At 36.6% G+C, this 27,103-nt stretch overlaps 1 protein-coding gene across 1 annotated transcript in view; it reads left to right on the top strand.

Moving 5' to 3' along the window:
- ABI3BP (ABI family member 3 binding protein) overlaps nt 1-27,103 on the top strand; it is a 252,722-nt gene that overhangs the window by 127,388 nt on the left and 98,231 nt on the right. Inside the window, exons 14-28 of the mRNA XM_067546154.1 lie at nt 1,415-1,480; nt 1,875-1,949; nt 3,093-3,149; nt 9,336-9,410; nt 10,353-10,430; nt 10,952-11,026; nt 11,954-12,028; nt 13,419-13,493; nt 15,674-15,748; nt 18,608-18,703; nt 21,179-21,259; nt 22,578-22,652; nt 23,849-23,923; nt 25,432-25,479; nt 25,984-26,058. Of these exons, the coding sequence (XP_067402255.1) occupies nt 1,415-1,480; nt 1,875-1,949; nt 3,093-3,149; nt 9,336-9,410; nt 10,353-10,430; nt 10,952-11,026; nt 11,954-12,028; nt 13,419-13,493; nt 15,674-15,748; nt 18,608-18,703; nt 21,179-21,259; nt 22,578-22,652; nt 23,849-23,923; nt 25,432-25,479; nt 25,984-26,058 (1,101 nt within the window). The remainder of the gene's footprint in view (nt 1-1,414; nt 1,481-1,874; nt 1,950-3,092; nt 3,150-9,335; nt 9,411-10,352; nt 10,431-10,951; nt 11,027-11,953; nt 12,029-13,418; nt 13,494-15,673; nt 15,749-18,607; nt 18,704-21,178; nt 21,260-22,577; nt 22,653-23,848; nt 23,924-25,431; nt 25,480-25,983; nt 26,059-27,103) is intronic.

The raw sequence follows: 27,103 nt of genomic DNA, 5'->3' as shown, positions 1-27,103 counted from the left end.
GAAAGTGTCAGATCTCTCATAAGATCAGCAAATAGAGTAAAATTTAGTTTCTGTGGGTATATCTTTGGGCTAGCTTTCCCCAGAATGTTTTTTCTTATTTATTTTTGAATCTGGCCTATACCACAGGGATGCATCTTTTTAATTTAGAAACTTTGTGGGTGGGCAATTTACTTTGAATTTTAACTTTTTTAAAAAGACAACTTTTTTCTGTAGCTGAAGTTTATTGTGATATGTTTGGGAGATATCACATAGCTCTTACTGTGTGTATATACAATTAATGAATTGCCTGCCAACAGCTGTGAATCATATGGCATTTGTTTGCATAATATCCAAGATCACTATTCCCCTCTCTGCTGATCAGGATGGTAACCTTAGATTATATCTGTTGATAAGGTGAATCATTCAGAATCTGATTGAAAATAGATGTGGAAGCAGACAGCTGCTGTATGAAACAGAAAACATTTTAGTTTATTAGCTCAGATTTTAATGTGTATTTATGTCATCCTCATTAAAAATGAGCCCAAACCACAGTATTTTGATTTTTTTCATAAACCCTGATCGAACAAGGGAGTTCAGATCTGAGGTTCTAGTATGGCCTCTTCTCAAAAACTCATGCATCCGTTATGTGCTGTAAGAGAAAGTTAATGCATAGGTTCCTTTAAAAAAAAAAAAAAAAAAAAAAGAGAGAGAGAGAATCATAAGTATAAGGGAGTGTTGCAGGCATAATTATTGGAAAAAACTATTCTGACACAAAAAAGCGCTAGTTTTAGCCTTGTCAAAATACGGGATCTGTTTGTGGTAATAAAAATACCAGTGCAAAAAATTATTAACATTTCATATAAAATGCTTATGTACCTTCAGCAATGCAGGTACTCCCTTCACCTTCCCTCTTGCCACTCAAACACACTTTAGGCTACCCTTAAATTAAAGCTACATAAAATATTTGTATGAATATTATAATCTTGCTGCACAATATTGAACATTAGAAGACATTTTCTACTCTCTTCCGCGATCATTTAGTTCACTGTTTCTGTTGCTATTCCTTTTAATTCTGCCTCATTGCACTTTCCTACAAAGTTGTTAAATTGCAATATCAAAGGTGAAGCTTATAAATAATTCTGAAAGTGCTATAAAAATTCATAATCTGTAGAGCATTATTGAGTGTACTGTACTGTATGTACAGGTAGTATACTGTACCTATGCTAGAAGCATAGGATAAAACTACTTAAATGTTCTTGAATATCCATCTGTTGCTTGCCACCCTTTCAGCAGGGGAAAAATGATTATTAAAAAAACCCAAAACCTCAGTCCAAATATGGACTTGTTTTGTCTGTTTTAAAGCTATGAGTTGGTACCACTTTTGCAAAGACTACCTACCCCAGTATCTCAGGATTGTTTTTATGTTTGCTCTTAGCTACCAAGAAACCAGCCCTGAAATCTACATCTTTTCCTTCCATGGGAACCCCAGGGACAGTGATGGGTAAATAGTATATGATTCAGTTATTTTTTCCATCATCCTGACATATCTTTTATCTACTAAGGATAGTCTTAAGATTTGCTCAAACATCTTTTGGCTTCAAAACCCACATGTGAATCTTTTTGTTTGATGCTGCTGTATCGACTATTTCTTCATAATCATCATCTGAAAAGCATTTTCTGAACTGATTTAATGGCTGGGTAAAAGGACATATTGTCACCAACTTCATTGTTCATGTCATACGATCATCTCACAGCTGATTTTCAGGCCATTCACTGTCTTGCTTGCTCCTGCATCAGCATCATCTTGAAATGTGTAACTTGGCTATAGTTGAGTGCCATGCTGTCCCATTAGCTCTGAAGTCACTCAGCATTTTAAATTCAGATTCTTTTTTCAGCTTTTGATGAAATACAGCTTGTTTCTTTAAGATCCAAAACATCTGGAATCCCAGAAAAGCTACCAACCAAATCTGGTAATGACATTTCTTGTAAAATTAATTATTTTGACAGGCAAATTTAGAAGAGACATCACTGTGATTTTAGTCAAATGGTTAGTTTAATTTACCCTGTATGACTTATGTTTGGACCAAGAATACTATTGAGATGTATGTGCTGTATGAAGTAGCATATTTATTTATAACATTTTGCATGACACCTTCAGAGTCATGGGTCATTATGATGAAATTTCTTATATACCGTTACTAGATTTGAAAGACCATCCAGTACGATTTTAAGTACACTAGCTTATTTAAGTACACTAGTTGACCTGTGGATATGGATACAAATGGATATAACAAAATATTACAATATACAATCCTAGTGCCTTAAAGTTGTATCTGGCTTACAATGGATACCAAAAGTTAACATCTAAATCCATGTTTCAGCACTTACATTTAAGTGCCCTGATTTGAAGAAATGCTGAGCATCGACAAATACCACTGAAATCAGTTGTAGCTACATTTGCTCAGCACTTTTGAAAATCAGGCCATTTTTTAAGGAGAGTCAACATAGATTTGCAAGTTAATTTTAAGCACCCAGGTTTGAAAACGTTGCACAGAGTGACTAGTTACCTCACTCCAGTAGCAGGCTGGTATTTCTCACAGGTAATCCATGCCTTGTTTCTTCTGTGAAAGTGATTTGATAATAAAAGTGGTATGTAATTCAATAAAATGTAAAATACAGAGTAAGGGCCTGATTCTCTACTAAATTACCTTGTGCAGCCCTCTTCCCCTGTGAAAAACGAGTGCAAAGGGGGTTTAAACGCTAGCAGATTCACATATTTGTGTGTTACATGTGCTTTGCATGGGGTAAATGACTGCACAGAGTGCAAAGTAGTGGAAAATCAGATCTAAAGCCTTTCTTTGAAAATAGATCTATAACAGTTAATGCCATATAATCTGTAAATTCGACTATAATGTCACTAATTATGACTTTTTTAGTTCCACGGATGTTGCATTCGAAAAAAAGTGTAATCAGTAATTCTGTCCCATTCATTACAGTACAGAATGCTGTTAAACTATATAGCAACACAAAATGGCAGCTAAATAAAGAAATTATTTGTGAGGTGTACAATATGATCTGACAGTCTCAAATAGATTGATTTTTTTTTCTTACAGTAACTATTCAAACAACTCCGAAACCGTTTACTCCAGAAGGTAGTAAAGCAGAAGTTGGTAAATGATGATGATATTTTTTGTGTCTAATATCATATTTTTTAGATTCCTATGCCACAGAATTCAGTTCAGCGCCTGTTCATACTGCCAAAGCTTGTTCTTTGCACTTCTTTTCTTTCCTTTTTTCAGACACATTATGAACTTCTTAATCAGTTATCTGTTCCAGAACACGCTGAACAGATGTAGAGTGCAGCTGTACCCGTGCTTATGGTTCTGACTGTGCACGTCTGTTGTTTTATGTCTGTGTGAACAGAATATTCTGTTTCCTTTTAAAAAGCTGAGAATTCCATCCAACTTTTGAGGCAATTTCAAGTTGCTGCCATTTAGACTGCACTGTGGAATGTACTGACTTTTCATTTAAAAGGAGACTTAGCAGCTGGCCAGTTGTCCTGTCACTGCAGGGTTGATGGCATATGTTTTCAGTGCTCAACAAAGCATTCTGTTATGGATCCTGGAAACAATCATCTAGTTTTTCTCTCAGTCCCATTTTTTTCCTTCAAGACCCAAAGCTTCAGAAAAGGCACTTAGCAAATCTGGTAATTACAGCCCATTATTCCCTAGAGTCTCAAAATGTTTTATGAAGCAATCTTTGCTGAAATGTGCCACCCTCTTGACCTTAACACACCAAATGAATGATGGTTTCTTTAAAGAGAGAGAACTTTAACATTTTCTTATCTAGTTTTTTACAGAATTTCACTCTGTGTGCGTCTCTAGGAATGTGGATGGTTGATAAGCAGGGCGTAAAGGACCTTAGGGCTTGTTACTGCAAGATATAAAGCTTTTCCCCCGTTGATTCAGTGAGAGTTATGGGCACTCATCACTTCTCTATATCTAAGGTTTTATGCCATGCTTAGTATCTTGGAATCAATGCCCATCACTGGCATAAGTGAGAACAATTATTTATAAGTGTAAAATATACAAGTGTCTCACGTCAAAGGCTTAGAGGCTCAGTAATGAACCTCTTTGCATGCTGGCAGAATGGTACAAACTTCTAACTTCCACTGTTAAATTGTTCTGCATGGCATTTTCCCACAGAGACTCAGACACATGCTCTTTTTACACTGGGTCATTTGCATATTTTGAGGGAGTTGAACAAATGACAAAATATTAATATAATATCAGTGCTTAATTTAGACCTTGGTATCAATCTGTTTGATACTAGAAAGTAGTAGTCAGCATTTGCAAATGTTTGCATTTACAAGACTGCTTTGGAACATCTAGCCCAGTGAGTTCTGATTCCCTTTTTTTAGGCTATTGGTGTTAACTTGCATTTTCAAACCGGATCGAGAAAGTGATGAGTGCTGCATTAAAGCACCTGATTTACCATTTTTCCCCTGAAGGAAGGACATTTAGCTATTGTTTTTTAATAATCTCATGTAACTTGGTAGTAGTGGCAAAAAAACTGATCACTGAGCTAGTCAATAAATGATCAGGCATTACTATCAAATATTGATTCTTTAAGCTTACCTGTCTGTTCTTGAGCTGTTACACTCTATGGACCTCATTCACAACTGTATTACTCCAGTTTTATACCATTGTAATTCCATGGAGTTACATCAGTTTAAAACTGTAGTAAAGCAATGGTTAATCAGGCCCTAAATATTTGTGGCACTTTGAAAATGCAGTTTTAAACAGAAACTTAACTATGGTGTAGTTAGCGGCCACCATTTAGCATCCTTGCTTCTTATTAACTTTGATAACCAACATCTTTAGTTTGCAGTTGACCTTGTGTAAATGGAATGGAAACTTATTTATAGCTCTTAAAAGATTTTCCTTTTCTAAGCATGTTTTTGGCTTTGTTATATATGGAGGCTTTTGTGGATAAGTAACATTTGTTGACTATTAAATTAAATTAAATGATTTAAAGATGCCAACCTTTACACATCTAGCCTGCATGTGTTTTGCATTAGTGTTAGTTGCAATTAGTACAGCCCACCCAGCTACAAAAATTTTCTGCCTTGATCAAAAGTAGGAATGAATGTTGATTTTGCAGGAATTGAAAATTGGCGTAAAAAGTGTAGTTATTGTACAGTTGTAGTCGGGTTGATCATAGGACATTAGAGAGACAAGGTGGACGAGGTAATATCTTTTATTGGAGCAACTTCTATTGGTGAAAGAGACAAGCTTATGAACTACATGGACGTCTTTCTTCAGTTAAAAAGTATAGGTAGTTAAAAGCTTTAAAAGATTTGTGATGGGGTACTGCTAAACTACTGAGTATTTGCCTTATGAGGATTCAACTGTGAAAAATGATAGTTGTCCACATGCAGAAATTATATTTTGCCTAATGCAAAAAAGAAAAACATGTTGCTGTTTCACAAACCCGGAAAAACTTACTGTTTTTTTTTTTTATGGTTTTGCCAGCAGTGGTATGTTGTGGGTTTTTTGTTCTTTAGTTTTCGGATGATTTTAGTGCAGTTTCATGGCATTAGGAGTGATGAGATCTGCCCTATTGGCATCTCCCTGTCCCTCCTCAAACTTGTTGAGGTGGGAGAACGGAGATATTATTCCCATTTTACAGATGGGAAACTGAGGCACAGAGAGGTTAAGTGATTTTTTTCTGTGGTCAACCAGAAAGTCTATGGTAAAGGGAGGAGTTGAACCCAGATCTTTTGTGTCCCAGCCAATTCCTGAACCACAATACCATTCTCCTTTTCACAGCTGCAGACATTATGGGGATTGCACCAAGGATGCTGCCATTATACCTTACTCTAACCAACTGAGCTAACTAACCAATGACAAACTTGTTACAATGGCCACTTGTAAACCTTAGATTTCAGCCCAAGTCTGGGATCTCCGTTGCTTTTATCAGCTATTCTGCAGCATCACAGGGTTCGTCTGTGCTGTGTGACGTTCCCCAAACATCTGAAATTCCAGAAATATATGAAATAGAATCTGGTAAATTTTATAATTGCATTATTTTTAAGCTTGGCTTTGTGTACCAAAAGGGTTATTTCTGTCTCCATTTTGAAGGTTTCAACTGGTTACCCAGTACTGCCTGATTTCAGTGAGATTTCACATTCCATGTTGTTCCCCCAAGTCCAGCAAATGCATCCTGGCTATTTTTGAGCTAGGGACAATGCAGGTTTCAGGCAGAAACCCTGGCAAGATGTTGTTGTCTGTATACTGTGGTACTTCCCAAAGAGTGGGGTGAGGAAAAGAGGGGCTCAAAGGAAAGGAAAGCAGTGTGCAGCTAGGATCAGTTGGGGTTGTGATCCTTTCTTGGGGAAAAGGTATCAGGTGTACAAAAGTTTTGGAGAAAAGATGTAGATTAGTATGTTGCCAGTTGTTGGGAAGTGAGACTTACACGTGGAGGGGAAAGGCCTTAGGCCATTGCAGTACTGCCAAGGTAAAAGAAACAATCAAAAGTTTCAGAGAAAGATTGACTGTCTGAGGGTTTATCCAGACCTTTCAGGCTTTGGAGGTTAGCTTTGTATCAGAGCTGATAGTGAAAGGGCAGTCTGAGACCACTGCTCCACTGAAGGAGGATAGCTAGAAATAATATGTGGAGATACCAAAAAAAGGAAGGGATGATCTTAACACAGTGTATGGTAGAAAAGATTTCTTTTCCGTAAAGCCAACTATGCCTTGACTGAGGTTCAAATCCTGCAAACAAGACCGAGGCCTTGTCTACATTAGCCCTTACTCCGTCAAAACTTCTGTTGCTCAGGGGTGTGTAAAAAAAGAAAAGAAAAAAAAAAAAAAAAAAAAGAAAAAAAAAACCCAGCCCCTGAGCTACATACGTTTTGCCAACATATTGTGTGGAAAACGCTATGTTGGCAGGAGTCGCTCCCCTGATGAGATAGCTACCTCCACTCATTTAGGTGTTTTTTTAAAGTTGGTGGGAGAGCTCTCTCCTACTGACATAACGTGGCTACGCAAGTGCTCTTACAGCAGCACAGCTGTACTGATACATCTATGCCACTGTAAGTTTTAAATTTAGACTAGCCCTAGGTGGATGACAGTTCATAAATACAGTCTGAGATAATGTTGTTTGGAAAAAGGATGTAATACCAGCCTATTGCCAGGAGGAACAGAGTTGGAAGGCTCTTTCAACTCTCTTCATTTGCTTTCTGAAACAAAGGGATTCCTATTAAAGTATTATATACATATATCTTTTGCCCTCTACCATTTGAGGGATTTGTAGGTTGTCCTGTGCACTTTCTAGTGTAACTTTCCCTAACTCTCTATCTGAAAATGTGATGAAGGCCTATAAATATAATAAAGACCTTTCACCAGTACTAAATTAACTTTTTAAAAGTTGTTGAGGTACATTATTGTTTACTCTGGGACTTCTTTGGATGATTAGTTCTCTTAGACAGAACTTGCACATACAAAAGACGACACTCCACTGCACACGTTTTTTCCCTCTGGGAAGAAGATGAGAGAACAAACAATACACTATAGATGTGTAGTCATGTTGCTTAATGCACTACTGGAAGGTGCTCTGATACTACAGCGATAAGCACGGTATAAAAGCTAGAATAGAGGTTTGGGGGAGAAACATTGGCCAGAACATTACCATGAACAATTAAACTGTGGTTTATTATGAACTTCCTTGCTGTATTGTCTTTGGGCTTTCCAGCATCCCTTGGCATCTTAAGTCTTTGTTAGATTATAATATAAAACATGCTGCTTGTGGTGATTGATTTTAAACTTAAATTAATTCATACCAGGGACACAAGTCCAGCATGAAAGAAGAATCATTTGCACATAGAAAACTACCAGTGCTATGTAATTTCCTGAAGTGCTACAGTGGGCACCTATAACTGGAAATTGCAATGTTTACTATAGATATTCTAAATCTTATTCTAACCCTTTATGCAAAGGTGTAGAATAAGGAACCAGTCTGTTGCTTTAGATGTAGTTTGAAGGTAAATGTGCGCATGCAGTTACACACTATTTTGCTAAAACTATTTATAAAGAATTACAGCATGTACTAAGGACATTTTTTCAAAACTTTATTAAAGGAATTTCTTGCACGTGTGCCAAAAGGCCCTTGAATCTGCTTATACAGCATTGTTAGGGCCTTGCAAAGCAACATAATGTAATTTCTCTCTTATTTACCACCCTACTCTACTACACAGTATGAGGCTACATCTCAGTACGGTTTCCTTTTTTTTTTCTGCAGCTACAAATAGTGCTCACCTGGAAACATCTGTGCCTCTAATTTCCAGAGTACCTCATTTGCTAGGAACAACAATGGGTAATAATGACACGTCCAGTTCCTTTCTTTAATTCAATTCTTTGGTTTTGTTGTCACAGCTAATTCTGGGAGCCTTTCCTTGTTTTAGTCATCTGCCGTACCAGTAATTCGTAATTCATGCTGATTGTCATCAATAATTCTCACAGACATACTTACTGCTTTTTTTTAATGGAACCAACATCAGGCTGTGTTTCACTGCTGAGGTGGTCACCTGTGGACACCCTACTGACATTTTCGTTTGTCAATGTCAAGAGCAGTTACTGGGGTGTTCTTGTTTGTTTGTTTTTAACTCTCATGTAGCTGATCAAGCCTGGTGAATCAATCATTTCTTTTTCTGCTGGTAGAGTATCCACGAACAGGTCACACTTAATTGAAAATTGTTCAACTAATTTGTTTGCTAATTATTTTTTAACTTTATGGATTAGTCATAAACATTTTGCTGTTAATATTCACTATTCAGAGTCTCTTAGTTATACAATTTGTTACAAAAGTTGCATGATATTGGTTCCCTTTGCATGAACATTTGTGTTAGTAAAACTCCATCACAGAACATTCACAGAAAGCAAATCATTGAAGAGGTGTGAATTCAAGCAAACATTTGCAGATGTTTTTGCAGGATTTGCCCAGCTCTAAAGATATGTTTTATTACCATTGTTCCTTGAATGCTTGATGCCCATAGAATCCTACCAGTCTGCCTCAGAAGCATTTTTGTCTTTATACTTTCCAGGTTGCTTAAAGACATATGAAATGAACTATCTGAGTAAACATTAGCCTTCACTGCATTGGGGGTGTTTCCATTTAAACTGCAGTTTTAATTGCTGGCCTTCAGCTCCCATTCCATATTAGCACCATTCCATTGCCAGTGTAAGATATGCTCAATCCTTAGATTGGCTGGAGTACTAAATTTTAACTGAGTACCTCAGAAGATAAAATCTAGATCTTAAAAAATAATGAACATTATTACCCATTTCTGTTTTTAGCTTTCGATGATACTCAGCCTATTCTTTCAAGCCCCACATCATCTGATGAGCCTGATATAACAGATCTCAAACCAGGTACAATAATTATTACACAGTCCTTACCATTCAGTGACTCAGAGCCTGATATAAACCCCATCGAAACAAATGGAAGTCTTACAATTGACTTCAGTGTGCTTTGGATCAGGCCCTTACAGCTGAATTTTTAGCAAACATCCAAATTGGATTGCTGTTGAGAAACTGGTATTAACTATTTTTTCTCACAGCTATATTGTGTATAGCAACTCATACCAGTCAGTTTTCCTCTCAGTATTCTGAAAGATATGTTGCATGGATAACACTGTGAAAAAAATATTGAAAAGTACTATACTATTCTATAATAATAATCCATATATTCTGGTAACATTACGTTGTAGATGGCAAACTTGTGGACCAGTACTGTAGAACTATTATAAGTTTTATATGAAGGAAAAAAATATTCTAGACTTCATTAAGTTATTTAACTAGTTAAACACCTGATTCTCCAGAACTGTGACAATAGTTGGATCAGTGGTCAGTTTTCTGGGCCAAGCATCATCTGCTGTCAAAATTTGAGTAATTGGCAGTACAACATGTCCTTTTTATTATATTCCTTTGTATTACTCCATGTCATCTTACTAAATGATGCAACATAACTCAAAATAACGAGGTACCATGAGAAGATCTAAAATCTGATGCCTGGCAATGATTCTGGTAGTGAGGATTTAGTCCAAAGTTATTACTGTGAAGGTAGGAAAGAATTAAATAACATCCAAAATCTCTGCACATTCACAGATACAATGATTTATGGTTGTTATAACTGTGTGATTCGAAAAGCTGAGCTCATCTCTAACACGTATTAAACTGGTAAACTGAAAACTATGTAGAAGAATCAGTGGAATGCTTAAGTTTTTCTTGTAGAACAAATTTGTTTTACCCATGAAGCAACTTTTTTCTTCCTTAAGCTCTTTGCTGTCTTGTAACTGTCAACATTTCTTCCAGCAGCAAGAAGTGAACCCACTCAGGAATCTTTCTCACCTAAAACTTCTAGTCCTCTTGAATTGCCAAGGGAAACATTGGGTAATGTTGTTGTTTGTCACAGTGAATGGTCACATTGTTAATCTGAGAACATCCCATCACACATGAATGCATTTTTTCCATAAGATCATTTCATGCATCCAATTATTAACCTTTATTCCACTTCTAGATTCTTGTTTTTCCTGTGTCACCAAAGACTCTAACACCTTTTAATTCACTTCTGTGTAGGAATGTAGTTGATGCTAGTGATACTATTCTTAAAGCGGTAAAACTATCAGCTATGAAACTTGCATGGAGAGCTCCATCATCTTTTATAATCTCTTTATCTCCCTCATGTCTACGATTTTAATTGTGAAAATTGTAGCCATTTTTGGGACATGACTCTTTCTGATTAATACACAACAATTTAGTACTCCATCCTTGACTCCTTTTGAATGCAGATGTCCTCAGATGGCTTTCACATTCCATACTGAATTATTTCTTCTTCATTGCAAACTTGTGGCATGTGCAGTTTCTTAAATGATCCTGAAGTAGTTAGTTATAAACCAAGTTCTTTCTTTCAGCTCCAAATGCAACACCACTTACGCCTTCTAAACTGAAACCATCTCCTCTTCCTGAAGTACGGCATGTGAAACCTGGTAATTAAGTAATCCATTTATATAATTCAATATATCAAGAAGACCCTTTTAAAAAAAAAATCCTATGGTATTGCTACAAAGGAAGCAGACAGAATACAGGCATCTGATCCATATCTATCATTGTTCTATTTACTGATTCAGATGAAGTTACCTAAAGAACAGCAAGACTCAAGATCATCAGACTAGTGAACATGAGTTTAGGTGATCAAATGCAAAAAATTTCCATACTTTCATAAAAATAGCGAGAGTTGTTAAAGATGAACAAATTTATTTTGGCATAAGCTTTTGTGGGCAGAAATCCACTTCGTCGGATGCATAATTTCATAGTTAAAAAAAATCTGGGAATACTTTTTGCATATGATTATGTAACAATATTCATACATGAATATTGCTTCTATATTTTTAACTTCGTGCCTCGCTGTGTATAGGTATGAGGTACATACAACACATTGCTAGTCCCAGCACGATGATGCCTAGTACGTTCTACTCATTTGTTGTCATTCCTGCTTCCAGGGTGTCATGGAGGCGGAGCTGTCTTTGAGTGAAAATAGCTGTGATTGGAAAGGGAGCCCCTTTTAAGGTCCATAGCTGTCTGCTGGGCCTTGCTATATGATCATGATGATATAATCAGAGTCATGTGGTGCCTTTTTTCCTTTTCTACTCCTTTGATCAGAAACAGGAGGATCCCAGAGACAGTTTTACCCATGATCAATAGAGGGGAGCACCCCCTCCATGATCCGAGTACTGGTGATCATATGTTTAACAATCCAATATATGTTCTCTTATTTTGTATACTTTTAATATTGTATTAAAAAAGGAATGTAAGAAATACTACATGAGCTCTTTTAAACCTCCCACATATTTAACTTTTTATTGACGTTCTTCATTGTACTCTTCAATTATGCTTGGATTCCTTTTGTTTTATAGCACAAAAACCATCGATTCTGGAGAATAGTACATCTAAAGCTTCTAAGACTATTGAATGGCCAAAGCCAACACTAGGTAACAAATGTTTCAGTAGCTATGTGTCACTCTGTATTGCTGTCCAAGCCATCATTAGAATTCCATCACTGCTAATCATACCAACTTCATTCTGTTTCTGGATCTATTTCTTTTATACAAAAGAATTGTTAGGAAAGAAATACTGTAAGAACAATCCTAAACTCACATTCATGAGCTTAGTTTCTTTCCTAAATTGAGTTTGTTCACAGAATAGTCGGTTTTATCAATTTTATTGTAAGGATAAAATATCTGCCCTTGAATAAAGTCAATAAGAAGCATATGTGTATCTCTGTAAACAGAATTTGCCTCTCATTGTTTGAGTACTGTTGAGATTACACAAAAAAAGACAACCATTCACTCACCCCTCAGCATATGCCAAAAATAACTGAAAGGCTAAGTGCAAAGCTGGGTAAAGAGACTTCTTCAAAGGAAAGTTTTGGATTTTTCCTTTACATTAAGAAAAACCTAACATTTTCTAAGGAGATCTGTTTGTGGCACTAGAAATATTCATTAGTCTTTGTCCTGCTTCTAGGTGTTTGTCATATAGCCCTTTGGGCTTGAAAATCTCTTCTTAATCACTTCATATATACTTATTCATAGGTGTGCATTACCACTTTGCTTATGGCTATGAAGCTCTTCCTCCTGAATCTAGCTTGGAAGCAGCTCCATTATCCTGTTTTATAAAAATAGCCAGAATGAATAGTCACAGCTTCTGAGATACTGATTGGTCACCTTCAACTTCCACAGACTTCACTTCCCAGGATAAGGCCTTAGGCTAGTGATCAGATTGGGTAACTGCAGTTCCAGCCCCTGCAATTATGGGAAGACAGCTTCAGGGTTTGCAGAACTGCTTAGTCTTACCAATTATTTCCCGCACTCATACAATCAAATAGAATCCAAAGGCTGTAAGATAATCACACTTTTTGCATGTTACTCATCCATGGCTTTCTACCTCTCTGCCAGAATCTTTCTCTTCTCGAATAGCTGAGAGTTCTAATAATTCATGTTACCTTTTCAAACCACATCTAGTGAAGTCTGTCAATTGCATAAAATTGTTCAGCAATTTAGGAATATATACAGTATTATATATATTAGACTTGTCTTGCAAAATTCAAATTCCTAACTTGCCCAGAGTAATTTTTTTTATAAGAGCAAGTAAAACATAATTAGATATTTTAAAATTATTTATCAGCTGTTATAGTAAAGGGCAAATTAATCATTTTGGGCAAGTAAGTTTTCGTGACAATTTTGTGAGGCCTTTTTAAACTGATTTTGTTTCCAGAAACCATTTTGAAGTATCACTGCTTCACCACAGGCTTGAGGAGTGCGATTCCATTTCTAAGGAAAAGAATTAGAAGACAAATTGTATAATCTAGTCTGTTTCTTTCAGCTCCCTGGGAAACAAAGTTTGTTCCTTCAACACCTAAACCATCTGCCAGACCCAAAATGCCACAGACTAAACCCGGTAACTGCATTCAATGCCATAATAATTTGTTACATTCTTAATTTAATGAGTTTTGTTTTAAGGGCATTCTGTTTGAAATTCAGCAGATTCAGACCAAAAATTAGGACTTGTGCAACAGCAATGGGTCACTGTGGCACAGGCTCACCGAGGAGCTAGGTCAGGTTAATGCACAAGTGCTTGAAGATCATTTGAAGCTAGCATTGCTATTCCTGGAGCTCTAGCCTATTTCTGGTAGGGTGTTTGTCTGTTGCCCTGGAGCTGGTTAGAAAATGTAATAAAAAGCAAATTTCATTAGAAACCAAAAGTTTCTGCAACAGTGACTTTCTATTTTCCAACCAGTTCTCCAGGACACTGAAGAGGTGCATCTTCATTCTTCTTTATGGAAACAATCTTTTATGGTATTTGGGGCTATATGGGTGTAGCCTACAAGAAAAGTGAACTTTCTGCTAATCTCATCATATTCAGACATTGTGGTCACCTGTGTTAATAGCTTTCTCTCTTGCTAAAGCTAAAATGTTCTCCTGTTTCTCAAAAGAGCAGGAAGTTGAAGAGAGCTGCTTTTGGGAGAGAACTTCTCCTTGGCATCCAGTTGCAATATAAATTTATTTTAGCTTCTGAATGGTCATTTTATATAGTTCCTTTCAATGTGTTAGAACCCATATTGTGCCTCTGTAGCCCCATTGTAGACTTAGACGTGCACAAACTCTCTTTTGTATATTTCTGGTATAAATCCTGTGTTCGTCCAGGACTTTTCTGCATTCCCTCTTGTGAGATTTGTCAGTCCTGGCATCAAGCTGCAGGACTGCCTTGAAAGACGTGTTGATTGGAAGGCTGTACTAGAGATCTCAGTCAATGGTTACATCATCACCCTGCTTTATGCAGTTCCCCAATCACCTCAGTCCCTTCCCCCAACAGCAGAGAGCAAATAGAACTCACCTTCATGCCAGATCACTTACCATAAACTAGTTTATTATTTTCTTGTAGTTAGTGTGGAGTAGTATAGGATACCTTAACCTAAATAGCTTGTCCTTGTCCTGGGAGTCTCATCGGGACACACAGAGCTCTGAAAGGGCTTCAGGTGGTGCCCTGTTGCCCGGTGATCGTACCAGAGATCCTATAGCCTGATACTCAGTTGAGCCCATCAAAAGTACGAGACCAGCCTCTACTGAGATCCTCTTATACGGGACCCAACATGCACTTTGTCTCTTCAACCTCAGCACTACCTTTGATTACAAGGACAAAGTCACCATGAAGCTCCATCACAGTTTAATGCCAAGATGGTCTTAGATTACCACCTATCTCAGTGTAATTTCCTCCCTGTGTTCTTCCCCAGACCCCATAGGGAATACATCTCTATACTCATAATATAAAAAGGGCATTCTGGTTTTATGTGGAAAAGACTGAGCTGTTTACAAGTTCTACTTGGTTATTTTTAGCCTAGGGGGGAGATGTCAGGGAGAACCTGTTATCAAACAGAGAGTGTCACGCTGGGATTAGAGGCTGTATAGAGCACTATTGCAATCAAGTACCTCTTGATTAAAGACCCATGACAGCCACCACAGCATCCATGATGTGCCTTAAACAGGTTCCCCTGGTGGAGATTTGCAAAGCAGCAACTTGGAGTTTGGTGCACACTTTCAACAGATAGCACTCTTTGGATTTAGCATTGCACTTTGATGTCCAGTTTGGGAGAGGAGATTACAGACAACATTTATCTAAGAATTTGCCCATCATCATCATGGTAGAGCACTGTTTCCTAATCTCCCACAGGTGGGAATACAGAGGCCCTCAAAGAAGAAAGAGAGATTACTTTACAGTAACTTTTGTTCTTTGAGAGTTACCTTTGTGTATTCACACTACTCAACCACCTTTCCATCTGACTCAGAGTTCAATATAATGTCAGGAGTCTGGTTTGGGAAAAGAAACTGAGGTGTCTGGCTGGCTGGATGCACTTCCTTATATAGAGTAGGGTGATGCCATCACCTCACTTGAGCTATTGAATGCACACACACCCCAATGGATATGGCTTTCCAAGGCAGTTCTGTAGCTCTGCCAGGGGTGCCACATCCCATGATTGTGAATGTACAGATGTGATTCTCGAAGAACAACAATTACTGGTAAGTAATCTCTCCTTTACTCAAAACTTCAGACTTACAATCTCCCCTCTTTCTTCCTTTCAGCACCCAGTAAAACAAAATTAACTCCTTCCAAACCTAAAGTCTCTCTCCATCCAGAAGAGTCTAAGACAAAACCGGGTAATTACAATATGCTTCTGCTATCACCATTTTGTTCTGTATCATTTGAACCTGACATATGGAAACTGTAGAAATCTGTTAGCATTATAAGTAGTCTCACAAACTAAATTGTTTATCCTCCCAGCCTTTATTTTGCTCCATTTTGATTTGTTAGAGTAAGTTCAGTGTTATTACGTAAATCAGCCTCTGACCAAAGAAAATAGCCAATTAACAAAGAAGATAGGAGACAAAACTCTGAACAAATTTTTTTTTTTTAAATTTCCCCCATCATCTCCTTTATCCACTGTCCCATTGAACTACAGGTTGGTAAACAGTGTTTAAAATAAAGATTCACAAATAGTTTTAAGGAGAAAAGCATCAAGTGTGGCAAACTTTAACTATTATTATTCACTGTTTATAAATTTGTAGATACCTGCCTCATCTTCATGAGTATGCTTGTGAGCCTTGAAAGTTTAATTAATTTCAATATGAAAGATCACTTGTCTAAAAATTCACACTTGGAGTGCATTATTCACTATTCATTTTTCCTTCCTGGTGTAAAATGTTTTTCATCTGTTCAGGAAGGAGAAGCTATGCCATGGGACATAGGTGATAAACCATATGCTGCAAGGAGTCAAAATAGAGAGTCAGCAAATGACTCTAAGTGTGGTAGTTTGGATAAATAAGTATTCAATGAATACTTACAAATAATGATTGAAGAAAATGAAGATGGGTTAAAGAACAACTTGTGAAACAAAAAAGGGGCTAAATTTTAAAAGAATATTATTCATAATAAATAATTCCGCCAGCTCTGTCTTTAAATCCCTTCCTTTTGAAACTTGATCTGATCTAATGACTTACTCTGGAGAAGTGTAGGAAACATTGTAGCTTCATTCAACAGCTTAGTTAACTGTGGGATCTATCAGACCCTTTGATCTTTCCCCTGTGTGGTGAGCAGGCAGGAAAAAAACATAGGAATATGCGGAGGAGGGAATGATTAGAGAAGAAAGATGGCTCTGGGGGATGTTTCCTCTAGCTTCCCATAAACTATGTGGAAAACAGAGCATGGCCAAAGAATAGGGGAGGGATGAGGATTCAGGAAACATTCACTCAAAGTAGCATCCCCCTACGTAAATTAACTCCATATTAAAAACAAACAAGCAGTATAGTTACTGCTGCTTAAGACTTCATTAAATCTTCCTACAATGCTGTGTGATCCCTTGAGGAGGGGTCAGAGGGCAGGTGCTAGCAGGGAGATAATGGCAGCACAGACTCTGAGACAGGTGTGCTGCCTGTGCTGGAGGCCATAAAAAGGTGCATGAAGAGAAATTCCCTCTGTTCATTTGGCTGGCAATATGTGGCTGGGAATAGGGTTTCCCGCAGATCTCTAGCCTCTTCATCTTTGATTCTGACCCTCACTGTGACACACACTTGGGATTTTTGTTACTTTGTTCTAATTCATATTTTTATGCTGGGTGGATAAATATGGCTCTCACAGAGGGAGAAGAGTGAAACCAAGCCGGTGTGTTCAATTCTATCCCCAGAAATAGTAGCCCTCTTTAGATTACACATAGAAAATCCAACAGCACCTCAACACTAATATTATCATCTATGGTATGATTGGACGGTGCCCAGCTGTAACTGTTGAGTTCCATATGTAATGTCTACTACTTTGATGAGGCCTTCCCCCTTCCCTGGCTGGAAACAGCATCTCCCTCAGACTCGCTCACAATGGGGTAATTAGAAAGAAAAGACAAAAGGCAGAGAGTAGGGAAGGAAAACCTTCAGTGAGGAAGGAGATGGCAGCAAGAATTAAAAAATCCCCTAGGAAAGGGAAGAGACAGGATAAATAAAAAATTATTCTTATTTATCCATTTATTTGTTTTTCTAGCACCATAGATGGCAAGGTACAATTCAGACCCTGTCCCAGAAAGCGCACAATTTAATCTAAGAAAAGTGGATCATCCAAAAGGAAAAAATAAACCATATGTATGCAATCAGCATTTGAGCAAGATGCATAGTAACAAAAATATTTTAACCCCTTGATTTATTGCTGGACAGTATAAAACGATGATGTATCTGAAATTGTATGTAAAGATTCATTGCAAATTTGGCACTGGCGAGAACTGGACAAATTCTAGTTGTGATCAAACTGAAGCATGCATGCGCACACACCCTGTTTAACTGGGATGATAACAACTAATGCAAGATCTGAAATGAGACATTTTCAAGTGGCCTGAAACAGAATTTGATTTCTTCCAATTGTTTTTCCTAGCTAACAGTTTCAATCAGTTTAGTATTGGATTTGTAACTAATAATGGTAAATGATGATCTATTCTAATGGCAAAGTGGGAAATGGATATAGGAAACCATACCCAGTTACTGAGATTGATTAAGTCTACAGTGAGGGTAAAATCCTGGCCCATTGAAGTCAGTGGTACCAGGATTTCATCTTGACAGTTCATTCATTGTGGACATGATCCTGCGCTGTTGAGGGCACCGGAAGCCAGACACTGTCTTCAGTGGACCCAGGTTCAGCCCAATACCACTTTTTCTCTTTTGTTAGGTTTAACCTGATTATTGTTTTGTAATGTATTATGTAAAACTGTGTATTGGTGTATTTACATGAGTTAGCTTTATCTCGACATCATTATTATTTCTCTTATAAAAATGAATCACAAATTTCAGTCAGAATTTTGTCTTTTGCCTTCTACAGTATAACTTGTCACTTTCATATTTGAATTCTCTAAATAATTTAGTTTTTTTTCTGAAATGGGATTTATCAGACTCAAAATCTTGATGTCCAAGTAAGAAATTGGGAAACAGTGTAAGAGGTGTAGATCTGATTCGTCTTTCTCAAGATAATGTCCTTTACTCCAGCAGCAACCAGGGAACCTGTTCCGGTGCCAGTCTCTATTAAGATTTCTTCTATTACTGCTACTACTAAGACCCCTGAACATCTGAAATCTACAAAGGGTATGATGATGATCTTCTTCCTTAGTGAATTGTCGGCTCTTCACTTTTCCTTTTCATTAAGGAGGAATTTTTCATCTTCTAAAAGGATATTTTATGCCTCCTTATTCACAAATAATGACTGAATTTCACTCTGCTTTTAGATATGAGTTGGTTTGCCCTCCTGTCTTCTCCTGTTATCTTTCTTTTTGCTTTACTTTGTAGGATTTTGGTTTCATTGTCCTGAAGCTCTGACTTGGGAAATTTATCATTAAGCAATCCCATCCTGTTTTCATACCTGCCTTTGATGTTTTCAAGAGCTTTTTCTTGTACTTGTTAAGGGTGAAATCTTTTTCCCATTGAAATCAATGGCAAAAATCCCACTGACTACAATGGCAGTAATAGTGAGTCCTAAGTGATTAATACAAGTAATCCTCAATACCTCAGATTAGGCAACAGTGTCATCTCATGAGTAATGGACAAATGAAGTGCAAGAGTTATAAAAACCAAGCTAAGCAATCCTGATATCTTTACCCAAGAAAGAGTTGATTTTCCTTTAATTGACCAGAGACCTGCATTTTGACAATAATGCATTAAAAATGAAATTCACTGTTATGCAAAATACCCACAGAAGGCCTTACATACCTCTCAAGTTCTACTAAAATCCTCGTATTAGGGTTTAAGTGGCTACTTGAGTTATACATATAACTGGTGCAAGCCCTCTGGACAGGTGTATTTTCCCATTGACTTCAGTGGGAGCATGATTGTGTCCTTGTGTAATATAAATCATTGGTTTCTTTTGTGTGCATGCCTGGAATAAAATTTACAACAAGATATACATGTGTCTGAACAAATTCAGATCCACATTTCAAAGACCAGAAATGTCGCAGTGTTCTGGGTTTGGTTTTTAATGTGTTCCGTTGATGTCTAGTTGTGAAATTCCAATCCAATTCTAGGTTTAGATTCAAAACCTCCCAGGACACTGATGGCATTCAGACCTTTATAAAAAGAGGATCCAGCTATGATATTTGGGATGGGATCTGGATTTGGATTCAGAATTTCAATTCAGGCCTGTTTCTACTGCAAACAAAATATTTATTTTATTTCAATTTAACAAATTAAACCTCTTGCAGGAATTAAACAGTGGTGATGGTGGGGTTTTATTTCCCAAGGGATAATAATGCCATCATTTCAAGGCTCTATACATTAAAATGTCCCAAGTACCACTCGAGGCAGCAGTTGTAGCAAGATAAAAGTGATATAGATAGTTTGGAATAGATAATATTTAGCGCTTTATATTTTAAGGCACTTTATAAACATTAACTAAGATACATGCCTTATGTATCCTGTGATTTTGCAGCCCTGGTGTTAGCCGCAGACTCTACACCAGGCAGTAAATGCTGTAGAATCTAACCTTTCATTATATCAATGACATTTGTTTCTAGTCCTTATGGTTGTGAAGAAAAACTTGGAAAAATTATGAGAATGTAAAACCAATGCTGTCTTGTCTTTTTGAGGCCCTGCCTACACTAGAAATAGTTAAGGTGTAGCTACAGTGGTGCAAACTGCCAGTGTAGATGTGTTACACCAATTCAGGAAGCATTTTACACTGACACTGACACAGTTTAGCTACTTCAGGGTATCTATACTGGTACAGATATAGACAGGTCCTTAGTCTTTAGACACCCTGAAACAACAACTCTGAGAGGTGTGGACTACCCAGTTTGCCTCGCTAGGCAATGACTGGAACTTGAATATGACAACTTAAATGGCTACTAGGTTAACTATTTCACTGATGTTCATTTAGCAGAAATGTCCAGGTAATGTACTCATCCCACAATCCCAAACTGCCTCCAATGCTTCCACTGTTACCTGTTTGCCATCTACTCAGTTGCCAAAATTTCTAGCTTCCTACCTGACAGTTTCTGTGAAGTAGTTATGTGTTGTCAGTAGAAATGTCTTTAGTATATCAAAACTGAAAAACTGTGGATTTAATAAAAAATTAATTTAATCTCAAAATAAATAACTCGGCAACTTCTGTCGTGACTGTATTAGTCGTTTTCATATTGAACTCATTAAACTCCTCAATTCTGTAATTTAAAAGAAGTTCCTTCAAAATTTCCTGTCTGCCACACCAAAGTGCTGCAGAATCTGGGAACTTTGCCACAAAATTTAGGGCCAGCTTGCCACAAGAGTACATCACTTTGATGAAGAGAGTGCTGATTAGCTGGTGGCAAGATAAGTTTATAATAGAGATGGGAACTCCTAGTATTGGCAGAGAACTAGGAATTCATGCTGTTTTTGTTGAGCTCTACTCTAAACATTTCACTGTAATACTTCCCCGACACTTGTTTTTTAACATGCATATTAACTACAGCCTGATTTTGGAGTCGTTTAAGTTATTGTTGCTCCAGTGTAGGCTTAGAGTCTATGCTTTCTGTGGTCCGAATAATGATTCATGCATTCATTCAATTGTGAACTGGGCTTTTTTTCTTTCAGTTTCATATGAACCACAACACATTCCTTTGAAACCTAAAGCATCTGCCAGTGTCATGCCAGAAATGCCATATAGTAAACCTGGTACAGTAACTGTTTTTCTGTAATTCACTACTTGAACATGGAGTAACCTCTTAGCCAAACTCAGTGGCACTGATACAAAAAAGTTAACCTGGATTTCGGGCACACATGAAATGCAAACTGTATAAATTAGTTTGTCCGAGTCATTTAGTGGTTGTCCAACCATCTTAAAGATTTAAAGGTGACCATTTTATAACATATATATCAGATTAAAAACCTGATTCTTTGGAGAAGAAAAAATTGAAGTTATATAGATTTCAGAAAGCCTACTTTTATTAAGAATATACACATTTAAAACATATATTTAAGATAGCAAGCCTTCAAACATAGTTTCTGTAACAAGAAGAATTCTACACTCCATATGCAGAGCATTACTCCGTTTTAAAAGTTTAGTGTTGAAACTAGTTTTCTGAATGTTGCAAACTTTGCTACAGAAAGTAAGCTTGTTTTAAAAAAAACAAAAACAAATAATGATTCTGGTGGTGAGGAAAGCTTGAATGTAATTAGTCGGAGATGTAACTGAGTTTTTATTGAAAGTATATCACTGGGGAATGTGCCCGTGGGGAGGGGGGAGGGGTTTGTGTGCACGCGCTTGAAATAAACACAAATTCTCACACCCAGACTGAGAGTGGTGTCTTTTGCACTACATCTTTGAAACTTCAAATCTCATTGAAAGTATTCTTCTTTTAAAACATTGCCCGTCTTTAATTATGCAGATCATGTTCAAGGAAGCATGTTGATCTATTTTTAAGAGATACCTCTGCTCCCTAAAACTACTCAGCAAAGTGCTTAGGCATGTATTTAAGTCCAGCACTATTCAGCAAAGCAATTATGTACCCATTTAAGTGCTTTGCTGAGTCAGGATCCAATTGTCTTTACTTAAATTCACTTCTTTTCCAACAGCAAAAAGTCCACCCACTCCGGAAACTACACGTAAAATTTCTCCTAATGACCTTGAATGGCCAAAGGCAACATTGGGTAATCGTTTTTTCTTTCCATTTTATGATCGCTACCTTGCTTTTGGCTTCCAATTTAGAAATTACAGCTTTGCTCCAGATCTCCTTATCCCCAGCCCTTCAATAAGCTCTTTGCTCACTGAAACCATCTGCTACCTTTTTCTCAGGTCCAACAAGCTTCTGTTGTTAAGCATTCAATAGCAATTTTCTACTTGGTGGGTCGCTGATATTAGTTATAGTCACTTTTCCAGTCTTGCACTGTAGTTCTGTTTCTTCACTGCAGGCATATAGTGTTTTTGGGATAAACACACTCTTACACCCTAATGCATAAATGAGGATAGCTATAAATCAAGTTTTTGTTTCAGAATCCAGTGAAATGTATTTCACACCTTTGAAGCACAAATCACCTTCTGAACCTAAAATGCCTCAATCTAAACCTGGTAAATACCTCTATTTTTGAAATTTTGTATATTGAGGCTGAATATTACCCTAGTTAACAGCAAAATGTCAGCTGTAGTGGCTCAGGAGATGTACTTTTCTTTTTATTGTGCACCTTGTACAGAAATTGCAAATGAAGATGCCAGATTTACTATATAGGATCTATGTCAGAAAGACTACATTTTTATGTCAATCTGATGCTGAGAGAGGAGAAAGACTGTTAGATCCATCTTGGAAGTGTTTTGCACCAGGAATAAGGATGAATTAATTTTATTCTAATGTTAGACTTTTCAAGCCCACTTGAATTTTGTAGATTCATATTTTTTTAGTTAAAAAAAATTACTACTTCAGAGGTGATCTCCAGACGAAAAATGTCTTTGTATTTGTGAAGACCTGTTTTTCAGTTAACCTTTAAGGCTTGCTTGGGAGTTTGAACAATGAAGTCACTACAACCTAATAGTATATAGCAGGCAAATTGGAGAGAATGGTGAATAATTGTCAGATTTAGTGTCTGGCCATTTGTTGGTAGAAAAAATAGTTCTCTAAAGTTTTAGTTCCCATAGTGTTGTTTTTTAGTTTTCGGCAAGATTATTATCACCAATAGAAGACTCAGAAATGCCGATTTTCAATCAAACCTCTAATTTCAAATATAGATTATGGTTTTATATGTATGAGAGTGAAAAGAATTTCTTGTATGTGAACTTTCAGAAGACTATGTAAGGAAAATGGATACAGCTTTCTTTTAAGATTGAGCCAAATTCTGCCTTCAAATACATGCATCCCTCTCTTATTGCAATCACTGAGAACATCATAGGCTTATTTGAGGGCAGAATTTGACCACTAACTTACTCTTCTTGTCACCTCAGCGCTCGATTCAGCAAATCCTTACTTATGGGAGTAGTCCTTACGCTCACAAATATATCCATTGAAGACAACTCCTATGATTAAGGGTTTGCAGCGGTTTTCCTCTTTGTCAGAATCCCTCAAATTATACTATTATACAAAAGTGTTTCTTACCCATTGTCAGAGTCACTGTTATTGTTGAATACAATATATACCAACTTAACTGAATTTTGTTGTTGGCAACATTGCTGGTATCACTTTTTATGGTTTGAACATCGTGCCAGACTCAGGCTGTGACTTCTTATGACCTTTAGAAATGTAGGGTTTTTTCTTTGTTTTTTGTTTTTTTTTCCAGCTCCTACTGAAACACAGTTCATTCCTTCCAAACCTAAAACATCCCCAGAGCCAGAACTATCACATTCTAAACCTGGTAATTATCTGTTCGTGCAACTGGTTCTCACAAAACCCCACTGATATTATTTTAATGTATTTCCTTTACTTTGCTGTCAGGAGTTTGTTATAGACTGTTACCTGATACTTGAAGGTTGTAAATATTTGAAGATTGGTAACATTTTCTAAAGGTTAAGAGGGATTATTTATTGCTACTGTGATTATGAATAGGAATAATAGGATATAACTAGAGCCAACTGAATAATTTATAGCAAATGATGTGTAGCAAATTGGTTTTTTAAAAGTTTATTCATTCAAAATTAGTCACCTTTTACGGTATCTTTTTTTCTATTCTATGGATTGATCACGATCCGTTTGCTATCAATACTTGATACTCAGTGTTTGGAATTTGAGATGGTTTGCTTAACTGTGATTGGTCAGTCTCCTAGTGTTTCTGATTTATATGACTGTAACTTCTTGTCTACAGTTCAATAAAGCTTGTAAATGCATGCTTAACTTCATGCACATGACTAGCTACTTGTGGAGGATTTAAACTCTTAGGGAGAGAGGTAGTGGATTAGCAGAATTAGGGAATTTTATCATCTTTGCCTTTCTGAGCTACACAATTTTGCCAAAGGCTTCATTCCCAAATAAATAAAATTGGGCTAGTGTAAGACATATTAGTTAGGTGGAGAGTTCAAATAAAATTTTATCTCGTTTCATTGACATAATATATTTGTGTATAAATACATGCATGTTTGTAGTTGCAAATAATTGCCTTTTGGTTTTGATTTGATTGTTTAATTGCTTCTGTGCTAAAACTCAGGTGTGTGGGGATTTGGCAACCCTGTCATCCTGTTGAGTCGCACAATGTCCTACCCCACACTGGATTATACCACTTCCTGTGAATGTGCAAACTAAACGCTTGTTTACTGTGAAATTCCGTGCAGTTAGATTCAATAGCTTGAATGTTTGCAGAAGATAAATACAAAAGAGGTCCAAGCCCAGCTAAGTGATTTATTTTATTTTATTTTTTGCTGTTTTCTTGCAGCTGCAGGCAAAAAAAGAGAAAGGGAAAATTTAGGGTGCATATCAGGAAAAGCTTGTTGAAAGTGAAATATATTAGATGATAGAATAGTTTACCAAAGAAAGTGGTGGAAGCACAATTGCTTGGAATTTTGAAAACTAGACTGGATAATGCACTGAAAGGAAGAGTTCTATGTTAGCTGGGATATGAAATGGATGATCTCTTAGATCTCTTCTATCTCTAACTTCCATGATTCTTTAATTTTACTATCTCAAAATTGAGAGTTTGAATCAGTTCATGAAATTTCTTTATTATAGTGGTGTCTTCAAAGTTAATTGATCACAATTTCTAAAAATCGGAATAAGATATCCAAGGGTAATTTGATAATCCACGGCATTAGCAGAGACCGGATTAGCATAATCTTTTATTTATTGCTTACCTAGGAAGTAGCTTTGATCATTTGAAAGGGTGCTCCATGCTTAGATCCTCATGCTTTTTCTGTTGTTTTGTTTCTGATGCAGTCCTGGAACCTTTTACACTTAAAATTGAACCACCAAGGTCAACAATAGGTAAAGAAACTTGTTTAGTGACCAGTCATGTTTGTTTTTTCATCCTCTTCACAGAAAACCACATTGTAGTTGTCATCTCACATCACTAATTTCTTTCATTAAAATTCCTCTCTGTCATTTAGCACTGGAGACTTTTTAGGAATTTTGTTTACTTCAGAGGTGCATTATCTCCTTTTTAAAGCAATAAGGCTGTCAGTTCTGAAACATCTTTATCATACTCATGTCAGTCTACGCTTGCAACTTATTCTTCAACTTATTTTTAAGATGGGCTCCAAAATGATCAGGAATTCCATTTTCCTGCTTAGACCAATCTAGATGCACTCATAACGCCATATTTTTCTTTAAACTCCTTTGTACACCTGACTTTGTCTTCCCTGTTACCTGTATAAGAATTTTGTTTCTCCATTGCAGGCTTGAGATGTTCCATATCTGTGTGTTACACCAAGTATTAGACTTTGATTTCTGGGTAATTTAGTAATTTATAATCCAGGTTCTCTCTTTCAGCTCCAAAAGAAACACAACGTGTTCCTTTGAGACCGAAAGCATCACCCAAACCTCATGTGCCAAAGACGAAACCTGGTAAATTATTTTCTGTGTCCTATTGAAGTTCATCTCTAAGCAGCTGTTTAATTAACTAAGTAATTTGAAACCCACTCAACATCATGGTGACAAGGTGCAAATCTGCTGCAATGAGTTGGGTGTTTTGTTTGTTGGACATTTACTGCAATAGCAGAAATTGAGTAGCTTTTTATTATCATGCAGTAGCATAATAATAATACATCATGCTTAGATGCATAGATAAGAATTAGAGTTGCGTTATTCCTAATTTACGGTAGTGTAATTAAGAACAAAATTTGACTCAGTATTAAAGTCAAATTTTAAAAATGCATTAGTGTTGTGTGAGACATGTATTTATATATTTCTTCAGACTCTGCTTTGCACTTTCAGAAAAGATGTTGCATAGCTTCTCTTGTATGTACCATTATTGTATGTCTTTTTATTACTCTTTCCTTAAGAACTAGGCAATTACCAAACATATAACTAGTATTTGTTTAACTGGATTCACAATATCGATACACTACCATTCAGTATTCCAAGACACTGTATGCAGGATTTATATAGACAATCGATTAACTTGATTTCAATAGAGGTAGTTTAAAAAAAAAGTCAAGGTTACTACATTGTGGTATCCAGAATATCACTCTATTTTGTTACACTAGTAATTTTCTGTTGACACTATTCTGTGGTAAATGTGGATGACGTACTAATGACCACTTAAGTCAAAGTGCCTACCCAGATGTTTGGATAGATTTTTTTTGTACTACGTTACCACTCTCAAAAACAATAGTCAATTAGACATGATCTCCTGGTATGAAAAATATAACTCTTGCTACCAAGTGATTTTTAAAATCATTGCAGCTTTTTGCAGAAGGCTGGCTGAAAACTCTAAGTTAAAACAAAACTCTTAATAAATTACATACATAAGTTTTAATGGTATATTTTTCCCGTGGCCATTTTACCATTATTCTTTGGTCAGTCTATCATACTCAACTGATACCGAAAAATGCTGTATTAATGACCATCACAAAACTGAGACATTTATATTATCCTTCATATGCATTTT

This window comes from Emydura macquarii, unplaced genomic scaffold (assembly GCF_026122565.2).
Source record: "Emydura macquarii macquarii isolate MOO-44397 ecotype Brisbane River unplaced genomic scaffold, CSIRO-AGI_Emac_v2 contig_1119, whole genome shotgun sequence".
Classification (NCBI taxonomy): Eukaryota; Metazoa; Chordata; order Testudines; family Chelidae; genus Emydura; species Emydura macquarii.
Note: the sequence above shows the minus strand (reverse complement) of the source record. Positions and strands in the feature narration are given on the sequence as shown.